The sequence below is a fragment of the Aspergillus luchuensis genome, chromosome 5 (genome assembly GCF_016861625.1).
Source record: "Aspergillus luchuensis IFO 4308 DNA, chromosome 5, nearly complete sequence".
Lineage (NCBI taxonomy): Eukaryota > Fungi > Ascomycota > Eurotiomycetes > Eurotiales > Aspergillaceae > Aspergillus > Aspergillus luchuensis.
This window is the reverse complement of record NC_054853.1, coordinates 4,774,585-4,799,767: the sequence shown is the minus strand read 5'-3', so window position 1 is coordinate 4,799,767 and position 25,183 is coordinate 4,774,585. Positions and strand designations below refer to the sequence as shown.

Here is a 25,183-nt window from a genome sequence, read left to right as displayed (position 1 = left end):
CGTCGGGTCCTGACCCTGGCACCTTTTAACCGACCGCCGGCAGTCTTTCCGCCTCCCAAACAGACTCAACTTCCGACTCACCATCATTCTTCCACTTTTCCATCATATTCCTTTTCGTTCAGCGACAACACAACGATTAGATTCATGACATTTCAGCTCTTCGTTACTCCTACTGCAGTATAGAGCATCCTCTTCATCAAACACATCACATTCTCCCAATATGTCGCTTTGCAAAGCTACCATGCCCTCGCCGGTGACATCATCCGCCACGATCCTCACCTGGCTCAGACAGTCCTCCTCCAGACGCTCGACGCAGACCTGCCGTCTATTCTCCTCATACGGCAATTCTCACCGGTCCTCGAAGCGCGAATTGCAGACTGCCACTGCCTACCGTCCTCACTCGCTGCCCACCTCCTTCCCGCCGCCCCGGAACACGGGCATCTCTGACACTTCCATCGCCGCCGACTTCCCTTCCCTTCGTGAGATGTCCCAGCCTCAGCTGCCCGGCCAGCAGGGCCTGTCCGACCTCAGCCTCCGGGAAAGCGAGGCCCAGAAGTCCAAGCCTGCGACCGCTCCTGCTGCTGCCGAAAAGACCGCCGCCAAGCCCACAGAGAAGCCCCGGCGCAAGCTGCGTGCCAGGAAGGCCGCGATGAAGCTGACCCCCGTGGCTATTGAGCAGCTTCGCAAACTCCTCTCACAACCGGACCCTAAGCTGATTCGAGTCGGTGTGAAGAACCGTGGCTGCTCCGGTCTCGCCTATCACCTGGAGTACGTGGAGAAGCCGGGTGCTTTCGACGAAGTAGTGGAGCAAGACGGTGTCAAGGTTCTCATCGACAGCAAGGCATTGTTCAGTATCATCGGTAGCGAGATGGACTGGCAGGAGGACAAGCTGAGCAGGAGATTCGTTTTCCGCAACCCGAATATTAGTAAGCTTCCCTTTGTCCGCGGGAAACCCCAGAAACGGCTGCTAACGTATCATTTGTGCAGAGGAAGAGTGTGGATGCGGTGAATCCTTCATGGTCTGATTTATGAAACTGAAATTGGCACCTTTTCATATGTTTCGAGTTCATAATTATGCGGATTCATGGGTTTTCTCGCGTTTGTGCATTGGCTGGCGTTTACTGGTGGCGGGTTTGGCGGGTTCGGATAATCCCTTCTTTTATTTGCTTCATGCTGGACATACATTGATTCCCGGGCAATGAGCCCACTACTGTGCAATATATCTACTTTGTCATATGATCGACAGCACTGCATGATACCGCAGGCAACATTTTGTTGAAGATTCAGCGACACAAGCCGTGATCAATCATTCCTTTGTTCACTACTTTATGTAGGACAATCGTGAATACAACAATAAGTTTAAAATGACTATAGAACCTCCAGAACACCGTAGAAACCTCGAGTAAAACTATATCAAGAACTAAGGAATAAAAATCCCGAGCTTACATGCAGCAATGGCGTTTCGGTTCCTTCGGAACTTTAGATTAAGATCCCGGGGTACTTGATTTGAAATGTCGGAGGGCCTGTCCGATCCCTGCGATACCCCGGCTTTCCCTGCACCTCATCCGATAGTAGATGGAGTGCTCATAACAGAATACAATAAGACTAATAATCTCGAACGGCCGTAATCAGCACCTCTACCTAACTACATTTCCTACTCCCACTACGACAATACCATCCCTCCCAACACGGGCCCTTAAACCTATTGATTACACTGACCATCCTCCATTCCTAGTAATCATAAACCCCCCACATACAAGCAACCTCAAAACCACAATCCATAAATCAATTGAATCAACTCCCTCTGATAAAAGATTCACCGCACCACCCGCTCCCAAACCCCCTCAACATCCTCATGAGGACTAATATTATCCACGATCCCCAAAGCCGTAGTCGGCTTCTTATACCCCAACAACTCCAACATCTTCGGACTCATCTTGGTAACCACACTCCTGGGAATAGCCAGGAACTGATTCTCCTCCGTCCGCAAATGTCCCCTACAAAAGAACAAGCCATACATATTCCTCACCGTCCCAGGGAGCGAGTTATGTCCTCCTCCATGATACGCCGAGGCAAGGAATATCAGCGCGGAGCCGGCTTTCATCTCTACCCAACACCACCGACATCAGAACAAAATAACTATTAATTAAGGAGGGGTAACTAAAGTAGGGCAAGGCAAGGTAAGTAACGTACCAGCAAAACACACCTCCCCCTTATCATGGTCAAACTCCGCCCACCTCTCATCCCCCCACCGATGACTCCCCTTCACAAACATCGTCGCCCCCATCTCCCGACTAACATCACAGCCCGCAATCAGACACCCAAACTGACTCACCTGGTCCCACCCCCACTCCCACTCGCGATACTCATGTCGCACATGATGCACGTTATCGTCCCGGTGGAGGAGCTGTCGAGGCGCCCCGTACCCGATGTTCATTGCCACGCTGAGGCTGAGTAACGGGTCGAGACGGTTCGGCTCCACGCTGTCTTCTCGGTTGATGCACCATTCGTCCACGAGGATACGCGTGCGTAGGGCTTCTAGGGTGGGATGCTCCTCCGTGATTCGGGCTATGGTGGGGGATTTGCCTACCAGGCCGGGAATGAGGGTCGTTTGGGAGGGGATGGTGGTGAAGGCGGAGGTGGAGGTGGAGGTGGGTTTCTTGGTGCTGGTGCTGGTGCTGGCGCTAGTCCATGGGGTGAGTTCGGTATCGATGGCAGTGAGGTCTTCTCTTGGGATGAAGTCGGAGATGATCACGCCGCCGTCGCGGGAGAGGATGGCCAGGATGTATTCGATTGGGGTGGTGGAGGGGATCGTGCGGAGGTGGGATTTGGGGGTGTAGGTTGCTGGGATGGGGGGTGGGATGGGGAGGGGGAGGCGGGTCATTTTGCTTTGTTATTGTTGCTGGTTCTTGTTCTTGAAATGTAGATGGTTTAGTTTGTCTGGTATAATGATGCTGGCAAGTAGTCTCTGTATCCATGAACCATGCCTCGAGGGGCGTGATATAATTCCCCTCTCGGGTCGGGTCGGCTGCGTTGCGGAGATCGGGTGGCATATCCGATGATAGGGCTGACATGTGTGTGAATGATAGATGTTCTGGCTGGGTCTACTGCACTGGTCTGGAGATATCATATGATGGACTGTTGGATTAGTACAGTGGTGGTTTAGTCTGTTTCTGTACTGCCGCTTCGGGTGTAGCTCGAAAATATGACTGTTATCAATCAAGAGTTATGTATTGAGTGTAGTATAGTTGCTATCTAGAGTGTATATTCAGTTGCAGTGCAGATGTTCTGCTACTGCTCTCGATAAAATTAACAACACCCTATATGCAAGTGTAAGCTCCACCACCTCGAAGCTCCATATACACGATTTTATATACGTTGGTTAATACCATACATCACAAATCATCCCTCTCCTGAGCTAGCCAGAACGACGGGCTCGCATTGTAATCAATCTGATCCACTATGGCCGCAATATCATAAGACGTCAATCCCAGCTCAGGCAACTCATCCTCTGAGACATTGATATCCCCAGTAATGAACGGTATCTGGGTGTCGTCACTTGGCCTATGATCCTGCCCATGTGCGTCACCGCTCGTCTCTGGAACTAAGGCGGTACTGATGTGATTCGCCGCATTCGCATACCGCTCTTTTAGTCCCTCGAACAAGGTCTCGAGACGAGTCAGATCAGCTTTGCGAATTTCGGCTACGCGGTTCCCCTTGCTGATGATTTCATCGAGAATCAGATGGGCTTGTTGGTTGGAGCTTCGCTGTCCCACTAATGCTGGTACAAGGGCGCTGGCCATAGTGAGGTGGATAGCGGCGCCGTACGTAAATTCGAGGTCGAAGGGGAGGAATGATTCTGCGGTGCGATTAGTAGCTGATAATCGTTCTTTCTGGATATTGCCCACCGAGAAGCCCCTCGTCCACTAGAGCTTTAAGTAACTGTAGACTTTTGGTCGCTGAGTTGATCCCTGTTGACATCAGTGTTTCCATGAGAGGGACAATCCGGCGGCAGCATTCTAAAGGGAGGCCAAGTTTATCCAGACGCTCCCGTAGAACGGCTAGAAGGAGGGGCCGTGTGGCAACGATGACACACTAGTAGTATAAGTTAGTTCGAATTTTTGGTTTGCTCAAAGGCAGACATACCTCGTGATATAGCAGGAGGATATGGCGCATCCCTTTCGACATGGAGTTGACCGGGCCTGAGAATTTGGTATTGATAAAGTCTTCCAATTCCCGAGCTAGATCTGCCATAGTGTTTAAAATAGTCTTCGTTTTTTCAATGAATGATTCGATGGGCCGTCTCTCAGTCTTGTAAACGGCTATCGTCCATGAGTCGATGGCCTCTCGTAATGGTGATTTTAAAACCTACTGCCAAGTATTGTGGACAATAACCGCGATAGCTTCACTCTCAGACTTAGCATAGCGTTCCTCTGACACGACTGTGTTGGGGAATCAATTAATGCTGTGACATCGCTATCATGCACAATCATCGGAATGCCCAGTGATGACGAAAAATGGCGGTCCATAATGTACAGTGTCCACCACAGATTACGGCAGCGATCAACAGCTGCTGCCCCCAGCTCTTGCTCTGGAAGCTCCGTATGGAGACCTTCAAGTTGCGCAATCCGGATGGCCTGGCTAGCCTGTACTATGTTAGATTTTCAACCCGCGCAATTCTAAAAGCAAGCCAGGTTCTTACAAAAAGGTGTCCTGACTCTCGCCGATCAATCGAGTAGAGATACAAAGCTGCTAGTGCCATGACCTCGATGGCCAGAAGAGTATCTCTCCATATAGAACTGTAATCTGGCATCAAAGACATGGCACGAACAAAGTATGCTGCACCTGGCGGGTCTCTCTTCTTAGACTGGTCAAGAAACGCTTTTCCAAAGGACAACACTAGCAAAAACTGGATGAACCACAGCCGACTATCAGTTGCTTTCTTGATTGCATCGCCGTAGTAGAACTCTTGCATATGCGTTGTGAAGGTCTCCTCGTCCAAGAGCCGGAACGTCTGGCCCAGATGGAACTTGACTGTGTTGAAGAGATAAAGAGCGTAGTCCATAGACGGGAGACCGCTGATGTCAGGAGCAGCATCAGAAGATGACTTCCACTGTAGAGGATAGATATCTCCATCAAGATAGTAGGGAATATCGTAGGCCACGTCCGGATGCAGCCTTTGAGACATCATCAAAGTGAGACGAGCGGTAAAAGACCAAGTGGATGTTGGAGCCAGCCAGACTAGTCAGGTTAGACGCAAGCGCATAACAATCAGGATCACATCAGAGAGGAGAGTGCTTGGTCTTACTCCATCGGGATAATCGATTATCATGAGTGTTCCTCATCGTCATTGAGGGCAGACCAAATGGACTGGGCCAATTTGCGCCTGGAGAACGCGATTCTGAACCTACTCATCAATGCTGTTGTCTTGTGTGAGATGCAAGAATGCAATATGAATGGGCAAACGGCAAGAGCCGGTGTTTACCTGAGATCTGATTGTAGCTTCTTGAGCTCATAAGCCTCGTCACGATCGCTAAAATCACTGCATAGGGAGATATAACCAGAAAAACGATCAAACAGCCAACGTGAACAGTATAGCGGGTCTCTGTGATGTTCGGGAAATGAATCAAATTCGATAAATTCTCGCCCTTCTCCCGTCATGCTCTCAACAGGATCGCCAATTATAGAGGCAGAACAAGGCGTGAAAAAAAATAGGCCTAGCATCAGATTGTTCCTCTAACTCTAAAGGCAAGATAAGGATATTGTGTGCTTTCCCTTGATGCACATCGAATTCATGAAGTTCGAGGTCCTGGACGTAATCGCAGTATGCGCGTAGAGTTTTACGTAGCTTCTGGCGTTCTGCGGGCTCAAAGACAGACATGATGGATGGTAGGACGGATTCAGAACATTAGATCATTGACAATGTCGATGAACATAAGTACTAAATTGGGGAGCAGTACAGCCAATCACACGTCCTCTCCCCATATCTATAAATCACGTGCATAACCCCCGGAAGACCTCAGGCGACAGCCTTATCGGAGGTTATCGCAAGCAAGCCGTGACGTACCGACATCACCGGCTTCACTCTTCATCTCACACCCTGTACACCTCTCCACAAGACGCATAGACAATGGCATCATCATCCTTTCTAAAATCTCCTCCACCCCTCGATCTCCCGCCCTCCAACTCAACCTCCAACCCCCTTTACGTGACCATCCGCTTCTCCGCCTCCATCCCCGATCTCCCCCTCGACATCTTCTCCCCGGAAACCACCACCTCCGCGGGCCTAAAACAACTCATCCGCACACGACTCCCCCCTAATCTCTCCTCTCACCGTCTCCGCCTCATCCACGCCGGCCGTGGCCTCGAAGACAAAACCCCTCTCTCCGTATCACTCAAACTTCCTCCCACTCCCACCCGTTCCCCGCGACCACCAACATCCTCCCCGCCCAATGACACCACCTCAGACCCGGCCTCCGATCCCAACCGCAAAGGCAAAGCCCCCGTCCGCGACCATCCCCGTCTCTACATCCACTGCTCCATCGGCGATATCGTTCTCTCAGCGGCCGATCTTGCCGCGGAAGCATCGATCGCATCTACACTCCACGACGATGAAGAACAATCACCATCAGATACTCATCATGAAGACGGTAGTGCCAGAGGACACAGACAGAAAGATGTACAGAGTGGCGGTGATACTAGTACTACGACGCCCGCGCCGCGGGGTTTCGACCGGTTACTCTCGGCGGGGTTTACACCCGCGGAGGTGGCAGGCCTTCGGTCGCAGTTTCTAGCGGTACAGTCGGTGTCGCATACCCCGGATACGATGCCGTCGGGGGCGGAGTTGCGGGAGTTAGAGGACCGGTGGATGGATGAGGGGTCGACGGCGGCTATGGCGGCTGGGGGCGGGGGCGGGGATGGTGGGGTGGTGTCGTTTGCGGAGGATGATGGGGGGTTTGGGGCTGGGTCGAGGGGCGCGATGGATGATATGCTTTGGGGGGCGGTGATGGGGTTCTTTTGGCCGGTTGGGTGTGCCATGTGGTTGAGGAGGGAGGAGGGGGTTTGGAGTTGGAGGAAGGGGTTGGCGGTTTTTGTTGGGGTCGTGGTTAACATTGCTTTTGGGGCGATGAGGATTATGAATTAGTGTTTTTTATGTTTGGTTTTCTTTTTCCATGTATTATACCCTTGATTGTTGTTTTTTTTTTTTTTCTCTCTAAGTTTTCTAGACATCATAGGGCTTGGCTTGTCGACGAAACTGTGCGAGGTACTAGAACATGTAACATGGCGCCTGATTAAAGCTGATGGGTTGCTATCATACAACATTGCGTGATGTGTCTGCGACTGCAGACTTATAGGTGTCGTTAAGAGAGAAGTAAATAAAAGAGAGGCCACCGGTAATAACGCCTTCCAAAACCCACGCTCAATGGAACTTGCTGTAGATAACGGCGAAAATCAACAAGATCAAGACTGTGATGATTGCGATTGTGATCAACCGATTCGTAGCCATCCTAGAAGACAGTAAGTATATGGACATCAAGTGGCTGCGATAAGCAGTGAAGCAAATGTCCTTGAGAACTAGGGGGACAGTACCTACGGGCCATGCCCCTTAGTGTCTTGATACTGGTGTCCACATATCCTTCGCTCTCGAGCAGTCGACCCCGCGCATTCATAATCGTCTCACGCTGTTGGTTCAAGTCGGCCAAGGTGTTGCGACCAATATCCTCCGTTTCAAGGGCGATGCGCTGACTCTCCTGGAGCCGGGCGGAACTGCGCTCCAACCGCTCCGTACCAGACAGGAGCTGTTGTCTTTGTTCCAGATGTTCGTCCTGCGGATCATCTGTATAGCGGTCGCCGAAGAGCGCCTTGCGGTCATCGGAGAGAGACCTCAACTTGCGCTTTGCCTCATCGATATCGGTAGCGTAGTTGCGAACGCGCGTGTTGATCTTCGATCGTGCTGCTGAGGGGATGTTCTGTTTCTCCATGCGCATTTGATCTAGCTGTATTCCCGCTTGTTAGTGGGGGAAATGACCCGGAATGCGCTTTTTGACAAGCTAGTCGAACATACCAATTCCGTGGCTTCATCCAGGGCTCTCTCGGCTTGCCTGATTGCTGACTTTCGTTGCTCACCGCTTGACTCGGCGATCTGGTCCAGCTTCTGATTCAAATCGGCTTGCACCAGCTTTAGCTCGGTCTCGTAGCTGCTGAAGAGCTCCGAGCCGGCGTCGGTGTCCAACGGGTTCGACATTATGATATTAGATGGGGAGTTTGCGTAGGTTGAAGAGTCTTTGGTTATGTTGCACAGCCGATCGAGACCGAATTAATCAGTGGATAGGGGTTGCGGATCCAAGTAAGTGGAGAGAGTAGTACGGAGTAGCCACCTTATCTTCCGTGGTGGCTGGCGGCGCCCGTGCTGCTCCGGGAAAGAGATTGGGACAATCAACGGAGTGAATGACACGGTCTATGAGAGAATGAACCAGAATCAGCTCGAAAACAAAACCAGTATATCTGAAGGACAGACAGAGATGCAGCTGGATGGAAAGCAGATAGAATAGGCAGATGCATGGAGAGAGACAACTGGCTGGCCTGCGGCGATGACAGGAACGGCGACGGGCACACGTGATCGGCGGCCGAGGCAGAGGGAACCGGCTGACGTCGTCGGGCTCAACGGCTGTTAAACCAAGACTAACTTCTTAGTCTAATTGTTGCATCGCATCTGGCGCCAAGTTCGACCAACAGATCCCATTGTATGGATTCCATTCATCGTGCCGTTGAATGCCCCTCCCCCAATCCAGGGTCCCAGCGCTCACCCTCGCTTGTGGGAGGCTAACATTATGGTTGGCTTGTTCCTTTCCATTCCTTCGAGGAGAATGGTCCCCTGACTCGTGGTCAATTAACTTCTCTAGGATTCGCCCCCCTCATTATTTCCGTCTCAGATCGGTGGAGCTTCCTCCTCGACTCATATAATGGCCCTATTTCCTTAGGCCCCCCTAACTAGTGACAAGTCACATATTTACCCCAGTTTACGGTCGGGCTCTCTTTTTGGTAGATCTGCCTTAATCTCAAGGAACATTCATTCCATGCATACTTCGACTGAGTCGCCCTAGCTGTGTCTGTCATCTGATGCGATCACATTTGGCCGCCACATGAGGACAAGAGCGCGTAGCAGGTTGGGATCTGAGCGCACATGGTTGTCTTGATAAACCTGTCGTCACCCTGTCTTCGATCTTTCTGTGAGACTGTTCTGCTACCTCACCACTCCAATGTTCCCTATCCCAGTATCTCCGGATAGGGCAAGGAGTACTATACAATCTTTCCAAGCTGTCTACTAGACACTGAGCCTGGTCTTGAATTAGCATCCCAGCGCGCCAAGTTCGTGCCCGATATATTCTTTTCATTCTCTCCGGTTGACTTGCTCTATGGCAAGGTTAGCCGCTGACAGCTGTTGTTTTCATGCCGCCCTTTCAGCCTGAGCGGGTTGCTGTTATAGGGGGTGGTTGCACGGGTATCACGACCTTCTGGGCGTTGCAAAATTCCGCCCATGATGTTCATCTATTTGAAGCCTCAGACTCTCTTGGTGGGCGCGTAAATGCCCTGCCCTTTGAGCATAATGGTCACCGAGTTGATGTGAATACAAGTTCTCCCAATTTCAATGCCGGGGCTTCTCGTTAGTGGCAACTTCCCAGCCCGTATCTTTCTTGACTAATGCACATCTTCAGCAAACCTCGTTTCGTTGTTAGACTACCTTGGGATAACCAGTGCCAAGGCTCCGTTCTCCTTTGGGGCTACGGATGGGATTGACAGTTTCCAATGGTGTGGTAGCATACTGAAAAGCATTCTTCTTCGTCCATGGACACTTTGCAACTTAGAGACCTATCGCATACTGTGCGATGCTGTTTGGCTGAAATACATGGCCGTGGATGTACTCGATCCCGGCTTTGAGGCTTGTAAACCCACGGATCCCCAGTCGTTATCCTCGCATGAGTACCTCGCAGGCGAAGAGTACTCCAACACCTTTATCGAGAACTACTTAGCCCCACTGCTGTCCATTCTGTGGAGCACGAATGCGGGCAAGTTCCTGCCACGGGTTCCTGCGAAAGCCCTTGTCCAGGCCCTTCATCATCACCAACTGCTGAAGCCCCGTCAAGCCTTGCCAAACTGGCGTCGTATCGGACCAGGGATGAGCCAGTTCATCCAGACCATGACCAAAAGCTTTCCCTCCTCGAAGGTTCATCTCAAGACTAGAGTAACAGAGATTGTTCAGTATGGAAAGAAGTTCGGTATCATGACATCTGCAGGCGAAGAACTGTTCTTCAACCATATAGTCTTCGCCGTTAACGGCCAGGAGACTATCAAGATATTGGGATCGCTCGCAAATGAACAAGAAAAGGGGATCATCCGAAGTCTAGGCTCAACCAGAAACATCTCTGTTTTACATTCTGACCCTCTTGTGCGTCCCATCTACTTCCCTTATATATGCCCTACTGACCTCACAAATCAGCTCATGCCCAACGTCGAAGACCCCGGCCCCGCCTGCAACTACATCCTAGGCCCCAGCAACCAAGACTGGCAGACCCAGCCAAGCAACACTACCACCACCATCACATCCCACATCTCCAGTCTCAGCTACATCGCCAACTTCGTCGACAGCATCCCATCCCACCTCTTCGGCCCCATTTACATCACCCTAAATCCCTTCACCCCACCGCACCCAAGCCACGTGCAAGGTGTATGGGAGTTCACCGACCCCGAGCCTAGCGCCCAGACCCTAATAGCACAACATCATCTCCCCACCATCCAAAACAAACGTGGACTAAGTTACGGTTTCTGCTGGACAGGACGCGGACACTTAGAAGATGCCATCACGGCTGGTCTCAGGATCGCCATCCAGGATTTAGGCGCCGAGGCCCCGTTCCACGTGCAATTTCACCAGGATCCCTTGGAGGCGGCTGCATCAGGGCCTCCTCCGAGCCTCGGCTTGAGAGATAATGTGATCCGGACGATTATTCGCCTGATTCATGTTTATGTTCTTATTCTGAGATTTGTTTTGGTTCTGTTGAGGGCTTTGCCGGGGGCGGCTGAGAAGGCGAAGACGAGGTTTAGATCGGTGTGCAATGCTACCACTAGTGGTACCAAGAAGAAGAGGTCTTGATGATGTTTTTATTCTTATTCTTCAGTTTCTTTTTTAGAGGGAAGATCCTTGGGACGTTATATGAATATTACTAGACAAGAAATATTACGAACTTGTTTCTGGAGGTTGAAAATGGGATCCCTAATACTAGTAGTTGACATTAACGTAAAATAGCTCATTCATAACAGAAAAAGCAATGGCTCTTCCCGGTTTAGTTAGGAAAATATAATAAAACCTGCAGACATGGTATACATATTGCTTTCTTGTATGTGTTTGTTTCTTTCGGTTGTTTTCTCTTCACACCCCGTCTTGCCTGTTCTCCAAAAATCCAGCCAAGTGGTGAGCCACGTTCCCCTTATTTGAGATACTTCTCACTATCCTGGTTCACGATCGTGGCGCTCCTCCGCGCATCAAGGAACAGGTCTTCGCACTCTGCCACGTCGGCTTCCTCGATGCCGCCTGGGCGTCCATTTACCTTGGCGAGGATGCTAGCCGGGGTAAGTAATTGCAGGGCATACCGCAAGCTGACCTTGCTGCCGTGCTCGGAGACCTTGTCCAGGGCGGGGTCGGTGATGCTGAGGCCTTCCGTCTTGGCGCGCAGGCGAATGATGGTCTTGATCTCATCGGGAGAGTAAGGGTGGGTGGGGATGATGAGGAGACGGGCGAGAAGGTCGGGAGGGATGCCGTGGGCGGCGGAGATGTCGTCGGTGCCGCGGATGACGGTGTTTCCGCGGTTGGAGGCAAGGATGACAATGGGGGAGATAGAGGACTCAAGGGCCCGGTTGAGGTATGTGAAGCATTCAATGTCGAGCATGTGAACCTAGAAGTGGGGGTAAGCAAACATGATGTAAGGTAAGGCAGGGAAGGGCTAGGATGATTTACCTCGTCGATGAAGAGGACACCGGGAACGAGCTCCGCGACGCCCTGGTCGATGTAGCGGTTGACGACCTTGTTGATCTCCTGGCGCAACTTCTCCGTAATCTCGGTCTTCTTGGGCTTCATGAGCTGACCCATCATGCTCATCACATCCTGTCCACCCTGGGGCCGGGCATTGGCCATGTCCAGATCGTGCAGTGTCACATCCTGGACGATTTCCTTCTTCTTGTGAACCTCTCCCTTCGGTACGGGCACGTATTCCTCAGCTTCAAGATCGAACTCGGTGGCGTAGGCGTCGGACCGTCCGACACGCTTGCAAGCTCCAGTATTCGCTTCAATGTAAATGACGTCTCCGACGGTGACACGCTCCTTTTGGATGGCTTCGTAGATACTGGGGTCCAGGCGCAGCTTCTTGGTACCCTTGGCGGACTTCAGACCGATGATGAGATGGCTGATCGTGCGTCCGTATCCTCCCAGAGGGTTCTCCGTCTCTTCGGGGGTGAGTTCCGTCACTTCACCTTCGTATACTTCCTTCGTTTCGCGAACACGGAGACCTATCGATGCATTAGAGTCTATTGGGTTGTTCGCGTCAAAATGGCACGTATCGCGTACCGATTGCCCTCCGGAAGTTCTCCATGAGCGCCTCTGTTTTCTTGACCTCAGCAGAGTAAATCTCACTACCAACGATCGGACAGAACGGGACTTTGGTTCCCAGCTCCTGCGACACGGCGAGGGCCAGGGCAGTCTTTCCAGTTCCGGGTCCACCAGCCAGGAGGACAGCCCGACCGGCCATCTTCTTCGCCTTGATCAAGTCAACAACGACACCGCATGCCTGTTATGTCAATCCTTCGGGTTAGTACAAGGCTCATGGGCTTGGAAAGTGAGGGTTCTGGGCGGCAATGTTGTCGCGTACCTCACGGGCAGTTGCCTGTCCAACGAAACCATCTCCTGAAGCCTCCGCGGTGCCATCTTGTCGTAGACCAAGACCCTTGATATGCGTGTGGGCTGCGGTTCTGTTCTCGCGCGAGTTGCCCTTCACTTCACTAATTTGGACCATGGTGAAGGGATTGCGACCTCACTCGGAAGCCAGAGATATGCGATCGTGGTGGGGTAGAAAGTTTCGGGAAGGAGTAAGGCGCACGAGAAGTAAGAAGAGCTGACAGGATCAGAGAAAGCTGGAGATGATGAAAGGGAAGATGAGTCTGGATGCAGCTGCTTCTGGCCGAAATTCAAGCGCAGCTGGAGAGGATCGATCAATGATAGCCGGCCGTGGCCAAGGCGGTCAGCCGCGACCCCCAAATTCTTTCACCATCCGGTGCTGGACGGTCCACGCCTATCTCCAACTATCTCGTCCGCTCTTGCTGTGCTCTGCCGGCGCCTGTTCTTCTTCTTTCCCGGCCGATTCCCTGTCATGGTCGACTGCCTCTCGACCTTTTGATCTACACAATGGCGGGTTTACAGACTCGTTCGACCATGTCCCTTCCGTTCTCCCTCTCTGCGGCTTTTCGCAACCTTTCCCTCACGACCTCCAAACGTTCCTTCTCCACGACATTGGCGGCACAGAAGACGAAACAATTGCCGGATTACATCCCTCCTTACCCCTACGGCCCGAACTATGTCTTCAAGCAATCCAACTCCGGTCTCTACGGAGGCGCGATGATCCAATTCGGAAACAAGATCTCACAAGGCCGCAACGAGGGCAAGACCCGCCGATTCTGGAAGCCCAACGTTCGTCGGAAGAAGCTCTACAGCGAAGCACTCGAAAAGGATCTCTTCATCAAGGTCACGCGCAAGGCGCTGCGCACGATCCGGAAGGCCGGTGGCCTCGACAACTACCTTCTGAGCGACCGCCCGGGCCGCATCAGGGAGATGGGTATCTTTGGATGGGAGTTGCGGTGGCAGATCATGCAGACCCCGAAGATTCAAGAGAGATTCCGGGAGGAGCGGAAAAAGCTTGGTATGCCCGAACCGCCTACGTTCGAGGAGTGGGTGAAGCAGAAGGAGGACGAGATTAAGGCGCAGGTGGAGGCGGAGACGAATATCAAGGAGATCACGAAGCCAACGTACAACGAGAAACAATACTAGAGACCTACAGGGCAAGTCTCTAGCAAAGTCGATTTGGGACGGTCAATTTCGGTTGATTATCTGGTGACCAACGGATGGGCGTCTGTTGTATTATTATTTCTTTGGTCATGGTCGACAGCGTCTGCATACCGCTTTCATATATCTCGGATGGTGAAAAAGACGACTGTACAGCTGCTATTTAGATCTTGCATGGACTGCTTGGATTTGCGTGATTCGCTCTTCAGTGTATTTATATGTTACCAATGCGATTTGGATTAATTGACCTTGGTGTGCACATGGCGTTGAAGGGACTAATGCAGACATACTACTTGCAGATTATCCCTCGTCGTGGTAAATCAACATTGACCAATAACCGGCTTTTGTATATACACTGGTCTAACACCCCGTCAGAGGGCTACAAGTGGCTCTGGAAGCTACTTCGTAATTTGCGATGCAATACATGAACAGGAACATGTGCGGGATCCCATATTCAAATGGGAAGACACCGTATCTATACATAGACATTAAACAACCACAACCTTACTTCATAATGAGCCAACCATTAATAATCATCGTCGCTGACCTTGGAATGTCTCAATTAATAGCCAATCTGCAAGGTCATCGGCTTTGTCCCTGGAATGCTGCGATCTTTCGGACCAACAAAGATCCGCGGGCGCATTTCCGGATCCGGCAGATGAGCCCGTGAAGCCGGATCAGTTACAAGCAATTGATGCTGCCTCCGCTCCAAGCTCATACTACGTGCTAGAATGTCCTGATCTATCGGAGCTGCAATTGACTACCTTTACATCCTTCACAGTCGCCCAGCATCTACTCGCTGGGGACAGATACACCCATCATGCAGTTCGCCCTGCCTCCGCGGAGGACTCCGATAACCCCTCCGTACGCTCGCTCGTCGCGAATCTCACTCCAGCGCAGGAAACAGCTCAAAGCAGTAGCCATCCTGGGCTTTTCGCTGCTCACCGTCTTCTTCCTTCTCTCCCAGTTCTTCTACACAAGCACAGGGGCCCCCGCCGTACCAGCAGGAACATCCAGCATCGTCGTCGTCACTGTTCTAGACCGGACGGCTTGGAGTAACGAGTACATCCAGAAGATCGTCAAGAACAGAGAGGACTATGCTAAGCGACATGGTAAGGCGACAATAACCCCAGTCACTTCCCTCGTGTTGAGTAACTTCCCATGTCTTACAATTGCAATCCAGGCTATACGAACTTCTTCGCCAACGTGTCCGACTATGAAACCGTCCTCGATAACGCCCCGAAGTCCTGGGCCGTCCTCCCAGCCCTCCGTCACGCGATGGCCTCAAACCCCTACTCGAAGTACTTCTTCCACCTAGACGCTCATGCCCTCATAATGAACCCGAGCAAATCACTTGAATCGCACGTCCTCGACAACGACCGTCTCGAATCCCTCATGCTCAAGGACGTCTCCGTCGTACCTCCCGATAGCATCATCAAGACATTCTCGCATCTACAGCCCCAAGATGTCGATCTCATTATGACCACCGATGCGGAGGATTTGAGCTCCGGTAGCTTCCTCCTTCGACAGGGCGACTTTGCCAAATATTTCCTCGACTTCTGGTTCGACCCTCTGTACATTAGCTATAACTTCGCGAAGGCCGAGACCCACGTTCTGGTAAGTGAGGAGATAGATTACGTTTCTTCCCATCTTTAATTTTTTCATTATGCATCGTACACCTCCAGTATGATGCTCGCTTTATCAAATTTTGTTCCTTCCTGCTTTTGCTTTTTATTTGCTTTTTTCCCGTGTCACCAGACCAAGTAACTAACCCACGTCATCAGGATCACATTGTGCAATGGCACCCGACCATCTTGGCCAGATTGGCTCTGGTTCCACAGCGGACCATCAATTCCTACAGCAAGGATTCAAACGGAGCTTCCGTGGACGGCGTCTATAAGGATGGTGACTTCGTCATTCGGTTCCTTGGCTGTGACACCGACACGAAGCGGAGTTGCGAGAAGGAAATGGAGCCGTATTATCGGCTTTGGGCTGGGAAGATGAAGAATGAGTAACCTCGTTCTTCTATCTTTCTTTCTCTCTCTTCTGTCTTCTTATATTCGCTTTTTTTTTTTTTCGAATGTAATGTCCACCTTCTCTTTTGGGGGGAGTTTGGGTATGGTTTTGATTTTCCATTGGTGTTGGGAGTTCTAGTTGATCAAATTGTCTTCGGACCTCTGGTGCTGTGATGTTAATCCCATAGAGAAGCGAGCGCATTCATTCCGATGCTACATGACATACCTCGCAATTCAATAGCATTATTGCTTCAAATTAAAAAGGATTATTATTCGTCCACGTCAATAACTAGAACCCTCCGCATAACTCTCGTAAAATAACTAATAACCGGACTATAATCTATCGTAATAGGTTACACATCGAAGGACAAAACTGTCATGCAGAGAACAAACTCCGCCGTAATCTTTTCGGATGTCGAGAACCATTCATTTCTCACCACACCTTAACCCCGAACGCAGTCGAGGTACATGCAAGGTCCCGGGTAAACCTTGGCCAATGCCAAGACAAATGTATGCGAGGTTGACAACCTCGCACGTTACGCAAAGTACTTTTACTCAAAGCAACATGCTCTTGTCTAGTACAGACCAGGCAGGATAACATAGCGCTTGCGCTTGTACTTGTCACCGAACTCCTTGCGGTAGCGGCGCTCCTTCTTCTTGGCCCAGAGAGCCATCTGAACAGTACCGACGACAATGAAGAACAGGACACTCCAGCTCATTCCGCTCAGCAGGTAGATACCCACCCAGCTGACAACCTCGAAGAAGTAGTTGGGGCAGGTGACGACGTTGAAGCCAAATCCGGAGGGAATGCCTCTCTCCGTGGTACCGGGACGGCGCAGGTCGCGTAGCACAAGGTGAGCGTTTAAATTCGCAAGCTCGCCGAAAATGAACAATGCCAGGCCGCTGTAAAGAAGGAAAGAGTCCTGGATGGTGGCGGCGGGGGAGTCAGGGCGGAAGACCCAGTAGGCGATGTTCAGGCCGGCTAGGACCCAGTAGTGGCCGCTGTTCTTGACGATGTTGCGCGCGGGCATGGTGGCATTGCTGAAACGGTGGACGAAGACGGTTTCGTATTCGCGCTTGATGAAGTGGATGGTCAGGAGGGCGCAGACCAGGAGCTGGAACTGCGATGGGTCGGGAAGTGGCTTGTCGAAGTTAAAGTAGACATATGGACGGAGGGGGAAGAGGAAGAGAGCCGGAATGAAGAGCGGTCCGAGGTATTCGATAATGTAGACGGTGCGCCATCCAAGTTGGGGGCCTGAAGATTATAGGGATTGTTTAGTGAGTGAGGTGGGATACGGCGGTAGTGTATCTACTAACCGAGATCTTTGACGTGCAAGACGCTCTTTTCCTTGAGACCGACGCCGTCGACAGTTGAGTCCTTGGAGTTGGGAACTACAGTGCGATCGCTACCCTTGGTGATCCGGAGACGGTGGATGGAGAAGCCCGAGGCTTCCGCGAGCTTGTTGTAGATTTCGGCAGTTGAGGCATTGGAGGAGACCTGAACCTGCTTGGGGAGCTTCTTGATGGGTTTGCCTAGAGGATGGGGAGCCAATGTCAGTTGGGTTCGGACATATCAATTGACCTTGACTGATGGTGGCCAGAAAACTTACCCCGGGGCTCAACAACTAGAGTCAGGGACGCCATTGGGATTGGGCTGAAGACACGCAAGCTCGTAATGACCCGGCAGGCACAGAGGATGATATCTGAGGATTATGCCACGTGAGCTGAGGTGAGAGCACAGTGCCAGGGTTCGTATACGAGGAAGATGGTATCGATGGCGCAGGTGTACCCGGTTATCGGAAGCGACAGACTTGTTGAGAAGTTGCTCAGCAAAATGCGGCTAGTCAAGAGGCCATTGCGGACTAGTGAGCTGCTTAGTGTATCCAGACTAATAATACACCACTAAGACCCCAGGCATTCCTTCCTCGGCCCGCGAAGCATCACGTGGGACGATCTGCCGGGGTCCAAACTTTTGGTTGCTGAACTACTACTTACTCTCGGTACTTCTTGCAAAATAAGGGTATGCTTTTGTTTCCCGGAAGGATTGTTAACTACTCCATACGAGATTAGTGCTATCTGCGTACAAACATTATAGTTAGGGGCAAACAATTCCAATCCGGTACTTCTCTCGTCACAGTCACGCTGACAGAGAGTCCTCAAAGGCCCTTCCGTGTTCTTACATATCTTACTAAGTATATTGGTTTTGGTTTTTTTGCTTTTCCCATTCTTCATTTGTGCTTATTATCTTTTTCCCTTCCCGCTACAATGTGCTATCTTCTTACTGCATCTCACATGGCTTGTTGTTACAGAGCATTTGACATATCAGCAATCCAAGAATTATGCCATTCGCCGAGTGAGTGGATCCCACCGCATTATTCTAAATTTCTTTTCTTTTTCTTTTTTTCTTTTTTGGTTGCGTGTTGTTAGTACTACTTACACAGTAATATGCACTTATATGTCGGAACAATCTTGACTTGGGACCCTTGCAATTAATGAAGTATTGCCGGTAATGAAAATAAAACAGAAGGAGATGGCGTAATGGGAGACATCAGAAATTAATTAAGACTGAAAATTATGAACAGCATTGTGTATCAGCAAGTCAGCCAAACATATGCGCCCGCTACGATTGTCCTGATTGTCAAGGTCACTTACCGGGGCTGGCTAGACCTGAATAGAGTAGTGTTCAGCTTCATCCGACAGTGTGTAAATAGTGGCGCCTTAGTCCCAGTCAGTCAGCCAGCCTTTCCTCACTTTTTGCCCCCGCCCATTTAGCACCTCCGTCTTTTAGCTCGGTGCTAGCGGCATACCTTCATCTACTAGACTACCCCGTACCAAGCAGCAGCCCAGCCCACACTCACTTGACAGCAACTCACTCACTTACCACTCACCACATCCCCAAGCCACACTATCCATGCAGTTCGCGCTGGCCATTAGATACTATTACCCACTGACATGGGTGGGAATGAAAGGGAGGTGCTCTGATAGGATCTCTCTATACTCTAAGATCCCTTCCCCTCCGATCCCCGAATTGACCGTATTGTCAACCATTACCCGATGAAGTACAAGTAACCCCGACCAGGTGTCAAAGGCACCTCGCAAACTTGGGTTCGAGCACAGGTCCCCGAAGAGAACGCGATGGAATAGGAGGGTGGGGAATAATAATACAGTGCGCTGGATTTGCAAGATCTTCTGGCATTCCTTTTCAGCTCTTCCCACCCGCCTTCGCTAACTTGAAGCTCCAGCCGCAGATCGACCGGGTTTTTGCCCGGCTGAAATTGAGAGAGTCCCCGCCAGTCTGGTTTGCCGGGGTCTGCCAGGGCCACCCGTCCACTGCCTCACAATACGGTCCATCCCATCCATCCATGACTATCCCTCGTATCTTGCTTCGGCTGCGCACGCCATACTCTATACGTCTTGTCTAGAGTGTGGATAAGGCCACCCATCGAGAGTTTGGTGCTAAAGCACGTTCGATCATAGTCCGCATCCACCTGTTAGCCTTGCATACGGTGTGAACTGCGCCCAGGTCATGTCTCATGCACGCGAATCAGAAGTCTGTCTGGCTCGCCTGTCACGTCCAATGGGGTATTTCTCGTTACGGACAGGACGCCCAGTGTCTGCTATCGCTCCGTGGACATTTACTGTAGTAGTATTAATCATTCGCTTCGGGGTTGCCGACTCGGCTGTTCCTCTCTTCGGCCGCTGCTATGACGCTGACAAGTCCCTATAAAGACCGTTTCTCTGGATAGCTTTCCTTGCTTAATCTCCCCCAACTTTTTTTTCATGCGCATTCTCGCATTGAGTCCCCTGCTTCATAGCATATACCTCGACTCCCATCACCAAGGGGATTTATTCTTGTCTATACTGATACCCTTCTTGTTTACCTAACTAAGTTCTTTCCCCGCAACTCAACGTCCTCGCCGTTCGCATTCCTTGGTAGCCGGCGCGGTTCCAGAACGTCTAGACTCCCAAGGTGAGCAACCTTTCTATGACTTCATGAGGTGGGTCTTGTTTGGGACAATCCATAGTCCTAGAATCATGAGATGGAGATCTATCGACCCCTCTTTCTTCTTATTTGTAGAGTCGAGGTTAAGCATAATTGGGACATCATGCTGATCTTGGCTTTTCGCGTATGCAGCGGCATTGTACCTCTTGGACAGCAACTTGTATAATATTAGCCCTATACGCAATGTCTGGCTCAAATAATCATTCCATTGTGAACGGCATTGGGAGCACAATTTCCCAGGTTGAAAAGGCTATTTCGGCATCCTTGCGGCCTCTACCTACGGCGACTGGAAACGGGACCTATGTCACTGAGCCTGCTCAGACGGGAATTGTCAAGGACCTCAGCCATGTCGACCTTACTGATTTCAAGGCCCTGCTCGAGGTCGTTAAGGATGCTGTAACAGGTCAACCAGTCGATGATAGACATTATATAATGGAGCGAGTCATTCAGGTAAGTGCTTACTCTTGCCTTTTGAGCCAGTTGAGTCTGTCCTGACCGAGTCCAGCTTGCTGCCGGGCTCCCTTCGACTTCTAAGAGTGGGAAGGACTTGACGAACACCTTCCTCAAGCAGCTTTGGAATGATTTAGAGCATCCTCCGATTTCGTAAGTTTGTTGTGACATGACATTCTATATGACACTGATTGAGGAATATAGATACCTAGGCCGGAATACTTCTTACCGCAAGGCCGATGGGTCAGGAAATGTATAGTGCGCCCCGGAACCCTTCTGGAAGGTGTTTGTTAACTCTCCATTGACAGAACTTCCTCTGGCCTCATATTGGAGCAGCTGGTAGCCACTACGCCAGGTCTGTACGGCCAACAACTGTTCAGTCGCCTTCGCTACCGGATCCGAGCACGCTTTTCGAGTCCCTCCTGGAAAGAAAGGAATACAAGGAGCATCCGAACAAGATATCCAGTGTCTTGTTCTACCTCGCTTCCATCATTATTCACGGTACGCATTGCTTAAATCATCCTTGGTTTTACAAGATCTCCCAACTGACATGCTCAAAGATCTGTTTCAAACGGATCGCAATGATTATACTCTGAACAAGACCTCCTCGTATTTGGATCTCTCACCTCTCTATGGCAACAATCAAGACGAGCAGAACCTCGTCAGGAGTTTCAAGGATGGAAAACTCAAGCCGGACTGCTTTTCCAGCAAACGAGTTCTCGGTTTCCCTCCTGGCGTCGGCGTGCTTCTGCTGATGTTCAACCGCTTCCACAACTATGTTGTCGAAAATTTGGCGACTATCAATGAAGGTGGCCGTTTTACCAAGCCAGATGAGTCTGATGTCGACGCCAGCACGAGATACGACAACGATCTCTTCCAGACTGGTCGATTGGTCACGTGTGGTCTATACATAAACATCATCCTCAAGGACTACGTTCGGACCATATTGAATATCAATCGAACAGACAGTCTGTGGAGCTTAGATCCCCGAGCTGATATCCAGGATAGCTTGCTAGGAAGCGCTCCAGCGGAAGCCACCGGAAACCAGGTGTCTGCTGAGTTTAACCTCGTCTACCGCTGGCATGCTTGCGTATCCCAGCGTGACGAGAAATGGACACAGGATCTGTACAAAGATCTTTTTCCAGGAAAGGATCCCAACAATGTTTCGTTACCAGAGTTTCTTAGGGGCGTGGCCAAGTGGGAAGCAAGCTTACCAGAGCAGCCCCCGGACCGTCCATTTGCTGGATTACAGCGTAATGCAGATGGCGCCTTTGATGATGACGACCTTGCGAACATGTTTGCGGATGGCGTTGAGGATTGTGCCGGTGCCTTTGGTGCCGGTAACATTCCATCGGTCTTCAGAAATATCGAGGCCCTCGGTATTTTGCAGGCGCGTTCTTGGAACTTGGCTACCCTGAACGAGTTCCGCAAGTTTTTCGACCTTGCGCCCTACAAGACCTTCGAGGAAATCAATCCTGATCCATACATTGCTGCCCAGCTCAAGAACCTGTATGATGAGCCTGACCTGGTGGAGATGTATCCCGGTGTTATCGTCGAGGCTACGAAAGACGCAGTAGTGCCTGGAAGCGGTTTGTGCACAAACTTCACGATATCAAGGGCCATTCTCTCCGATGCAGTTTCCCTTGTCCGTGGCGACCGTTTCTATACGGTGGATTACACACCAAAGCATCTCACGAACTGGGCCTATCACGAAATACAGCCTCAGGACTCGGTTGACCAAGGGCAGGTCTTTTACAAACTGGTGCTGCGTGCATTCCCCAATCACTTTAAAGGAGATTCAATTTACGCACACTTCCCTCTGGTCATTCCATCTGAGAACAAGAAGATCCTTGAGAAGCTCTCGGTTGCTCAGGATTACAGCTGGGGCCGGCCGAGCTATACGCCTACGCCGCAATTCATCAGCTCTAATGCGGCCTGTATTTCAGTTCTCAACGACCAAGAGGCTTTCAAGGTAACCTGGGGAAGCAAGATCGAATTCTTGATGCGCCACAACAATCACCCTTATGGTCGGGATTTCATGCTGTCGGGTGACAAGCCACCCAACGCTGCATCGCGCCGGATGATGGGCTCGGCCCTATACCGCGACAAGTGGGAGAGTGAGGTGAAGCGATTCTATGAGGATATCACCATAAAGCTCCTGCGCCAGCATTCTTACAAGCTGGGCGGAACCAATCAGGTCGATATCGTTCGAGATGTCGCAAATTACGCCCAGGTCCATTTCTGCGCAAACGTATTCTCTCTGCCCCTGAAGACTGAGTCTAATCCCAGGGGCATTTTTACCGAGGCTGAATTGTACGAAATATTGGCACTTGTCTTCGCCTCCATTTTCTACGATGCCGATGTTGGAACGTCCTTCCAGCTGAACCACACTGCCCGCGATGTGACTCAACAGCTCGGGGATCTGACCATGGCCAATGTTGACTTTGTCAACAAGGCCGGCTTCATCGCAAACATCGTTAGCAGTCTTCACCGGCACGATGTCCTTAGTGAATACGGCGAACACATGATCCAGCGTCTGCTGCACAACAATATTCCTCCAGCCGACATTGTCTGGACACATCTGTTACCAACAGCGGGTGGCATGGTGGCAAACCAAGCCCAACTCTTCTCGCAATGCCTTGATTACTACCTGTCAGATGAAGGATCCGTTCATTTGCCCGACATCAAACGACTTGCCCAAGAAAACACATCCGAGGCTGACTCCCTTCTTCTACGATAGTAAGCTCTCCCTGAACTCCGAAAATGCCACTATTCATATTCATTGAGTGGTTTGCAAAGACATATACTGACACATTTTCAGCTTCATGGAAGGAGCTCGGTTGCGATCGTCCGTCGGCTTGCCGCGACTGGTCGCGAAGCCTACTGTCGTTGATGACGGTGGGTCAAAGTATACTTTGAAGCCCGGCCAAAGTGTACTATGCAACCTAGTAAGTAGCGTTAAGCCTCCTTCAGTGGAAAGTTCCCCAGAGTTAGCAGACATTTACTCACCTTCTTATCCTTTTTGCAGGTCTCGGCTTCCATGGATCCCCGCAGCTTTCCCGAGCCAGAGAAGGTCAAGCTTGACCGCGACATGAGCCTGTACGCCCACTTTGGATTTGGGCCTCATCAATGCCTAGGCATGGGCATCTGTAAGCTGGCTCTCACGACAATGCTCAGGGTGGTGGGACGTCTAGACAACCTCCGGCGGGCTCCTGGGTCTCAAGGCCAACTGAAGAGGATTGCTGGACCTGGAGGGATTTCGATGTATATGACTGCAGACCAAAGCAGCTATTGGCCATTCCCATCGACCATGAAGATCCAATGGGATGGCGATCTGCCAAGTCTTGCTACGAACTGAAAATTGTTGATGAATCATGGGGATGAATTGATAGCTGAGGCGGGAACAACTAATGTATAACAGTTCTTCATTGGTATAATAATATATTTTATTTCCAACGCACACGTTTGCATAAACCACTCAAGTAATACTAGTAGTGGGGACAACATAGTACTCCTCACCGAAACCTCTGTTGGTAGACGTCACTCATGCAACTCCTGTTTGTCATTCACCCCACCTGTATGCGTTCACTCCCGAACAAAACACGATATTCCCCGAATCATAATGCTCCTGTGGAGCTATGCTCATTGGGAGTTTCAGCTTCTAGATAGGCCTACTAATAGCCCACATGGCTATGGGATAGCGCCAGCTTGGTATATCTAGGTGAGGTTCAACTGGAACAAAGACCCTGGTCATCGAACAGAGCAATTTATTGGGGAAATAGCTAACTGCCAGGCTGCTTCAAATTGTAGCAAACGTGCAGTGAATAGAGGCCTGAACAAAAAAGGTCAAGAGTAAGCCTGACTTTGGAGTAAGGTATTAGGCTCCGATGTAAGCCCAAAAGTGGGATGAGCAGCTCTACTAGTAGTAGGATACCTAGGGGTAGCAACGACAGTAACACATACTACCACCCAGTCGTACGGAGTCAGGCAGTAGTAATCTACTCCGTAGGAGCAAATAGATAGAGTGAGATGAAGGTAAGGCAGGTCATTTTTAATTTATTGTTGTTGGCCGGCGGGGAAGAAGAAGACCCGCTCCGGCTGGCCGGAGCCACACCGCGACCAGCGGGAACCCAGGCAAGTAAAGTGAAAGTGACTGACTGACTGACTGACTGACTGAGAGCCGCCCAGAGCTCCCAAAGCCCATCATCGGATTCACGAACCTTCCAACACCTACCACATTCTCCTCTTCCTCTCTCTTCCTCCCCCTCCATCAACCTTGCAACAATCTTTTCGTCTCCCACCCTTCCCCCAGGTATCGCTCTTGCGTCCTCATTCAACTAAACTCTAATTTATTTGGATGTCAAAGTCTCAGGGCTGACGACCTGCACCGTCCCCTGTCATTCTGACTCCCAGCGATACTGGGCGAAGCCGCATCCCTCAGTCCTTATCTTCTTTAGACCATCCCACCTGTCGCGGAAGTGTTTAGATCGACTGGAATCACCCAAGTTCATTCTTTTTACTTGGCTTCCTGTGATCCAGCGGGGTTTCCCCATTTAACTTGTTCCTCTCTCTTCCATTCATTGGGTTTTGTTGAGGAAGGAGAGGTCCGAA

General features: G+C 50.8%; 11 protein-coding genes across 11 annotated transcripts; 6 read left to right on the top strand and 5 right to left on the bottom strand.

The window, feature by feature from the left end:
* Positions 1-220: 220 nt before the first annotated feature.
* Positions 221-1,025, top strand: isa1 (Fe-binding Fe/S cluster assembly protein ISA1; the record flags this gene model as incomplete). Its single annotated transcript, XM_041691510.1, has 2 exons — positions 221-926; positions 988-1,025. 2 exons carry the CDS (start codon positions 221-223, stop codon positions 1,023-1,025), a joined length of 744 nt encoding a protein of 247 aa, XP_041544988.1.
* Positions 1,026-1,816: 791 nt separating this feature from the next.
* Positions 1,817-2,884, bottom strand: AKAW2_51566S (phytanoyl-CoA dioxygenase family protein; the record flags this gene model as incomplete). Its single annotated transcript, XM_041691509.1, has 2 exons — positions 1,817-2,106; positions 2,194-2,884. 2 exons carry the CDS (start codon positions 2,882-2,884, stop codon positions 1,817-1,819), a joined length of 981 nt encoding a protein of 326 aa, XP_041544987.1.
* A 511-nt stretch (positions 2,885-3,395) lies between these two features.
* Positions 3,396-5,351, bottom strand: AKAW2_51565S (fungal specific transcription factor domain-containing protein; the record flags this gene model as incomplete). The annotated part of the gene is made up of 6 exons (XM_041691508.1): positions 3,396-3,859; positions 3,909-4,095; positions 4,147-4,322; positions 4,373-4,646; positions 4,703-5,241; positions 5,309-5,351. 6 exons carry the CDS (start codon positions 5,349-5,351, stop codon positions 3,396-3,398), a joined length of 1,683 nt encoding a protein of 560 aa, XP_041544986.1.
* Positions 5,352-6,130: 779 nt separating this feature from the next.
* On the top strand, positions 6,131-7,144 carry AKAW2_51564A (DSC3 family protein; the record flags this gene model as incomplete). Its single annotated transcript, XM_041691507.1, has 1 exon — positions 6,131-7,144. The coding sequence occupies one exon, from the start codon at positions 6,131-6,133 to the stop codon at positions 7,142-7,144; it is 1,014 nt and encodes a 337-aa protein (XP_041544985.1).
* Positions 7,145-7,508: 364 nt separating this feature from the next.
* On the bottom strand, positions 7,509-8,245 carry AKAW2_51563S (v-SNARE protein VTI1; the record flags this gene model as incomplete). The annotated part of the gene is made up of 2 exons (XM_041691506.1): positions 7,509-7,997; positions 8,066-8,245. 2 exons carry the CDS (start codon positions 8,243-8,245, stop codon positions 7,509-7,511), a joined length of 669 nt encoding a protein of 222 aa, XP_041544984.1.
* Positions 8,246-9,450: 1,205 nt separating this feature from the next.
* On the top strand, positions 9,451-11,149 carry AKAW2_51562A (uncharacterized protein; the record flags this gene model as incomplete). Its single annotated transcript, XM_041691505.1, has 2 exons — positions 9,451-9,664; positions 9,717-11,149. The coding sequence occupies 2 exons, from the start codon at positions 9,451-9,453 to the stop codon at positions 11,147-11,149; spliced, it is 1,647 nt and encodes a 548-aa protein (XP_041544983.1).
* Positions 11,150-11,483: 334 nt separating this feature from the next.
* Positions 11,484-13,061, bottom strand: rvb1 (RuvB family ATP-dependent DNA helicase pontin; the record flags this gene model as incomplete). Its single annotated transcript, XM_041691504.1, has 4 exons — positions 11,484-11,948; positions 12,011-12,558; positions 12,617-12,836; positions 12,918-13,061. The coding sequence occupies 4 exons, from the start codon at positions 13,059-13,061 to the stop codon at positions 11,484-11,486; spliced, it is 1,377 nt and encodes a 458-aa protein (XP_041544982.1).
* A 389-nt stretch (positions 13,062-13,450) lies between these two features.
* Positions 13,451-14,089, top strand: MRPL24 (mitochondrial 54S ribosomal protein bL28m; the record flags this gene model as incomplete). Its single annotated transcript, XM_041691503.1, has 1 exon — positions 13,451-14,089. One exon carries the CDS (start codon positions 13,451-13,453, stop codon positions 14,087-14,089), a length of 639 nt encoding a protein of 212 aa, XP_041544981.1.
* Positions 14,090-14,924: 835 nt separating this feature from the next.
* Positions 14,925-16,119, top strand: AKAW2_51559A (putative alpha-1,6-mannosyltransferase subunit; the record flags this gene model as incomplete). Its single annotated transcript, XM_041691502.1, has 3 exons — positions 14,925-15,216; positions 15,288-15,721; positions 15,889-16,119. The coding sequence occupies 3 exons, from the start codon at positions 14,925-14,927 to the stop codon at positions 16,117-16,119; spliced, it is 957 nt and encodes a 318-aa protein (XP_041544980.1).
* A 575-nt stretch (positions 16,120-16,694) lies between these two features.
* Positions 16,695-17,763, bottom strand: TSC13 (trans-2-enoyl-CoA reductase (NADPH) TSC13; the record flags this gene model as incomplete). The annotated part of the gene is made up of 3 exons (XM_041691500.1): positions 16,695-17,374; positions 17,437-17,652; positions 17,730-17,763. The coding sequence occupies 3 exons, from the start codon at positions 17,761-17,763 to the stop codon at positions 16,695-16,697; spliced, it is 930 nt and encodes a 309-aa protein (XP_041544979.1).
* A 2,542-nt stretch (positions 17,764-20,305) lies between these two features.
* AKAW2_51557A (peroxidase/cytochrome P450 family protein) lies at positions 20,306-23,930 on the top strand (the record flags this gene model as incomplete). Its single annotated transcript, XM_041691499.1, has 7 exons — positions 20,306-20,572; positions 20,628-20,725; positions 20,777-20,825; positions 20,881-21,073; positions 21,133-23,311; positions 23,394-23,520; positions 23,601-23,930. 7 exons carry the CDS (start codon positions 20,306-20,308, stop codon positions 23,928-23,930), a joined length of 3,243 nt encoding a protein of 1,080 aa, XP_041544978.1.
* Between the last annotated feature and the right edge of the window lie 1,253 nt (positions 23,931-25,183).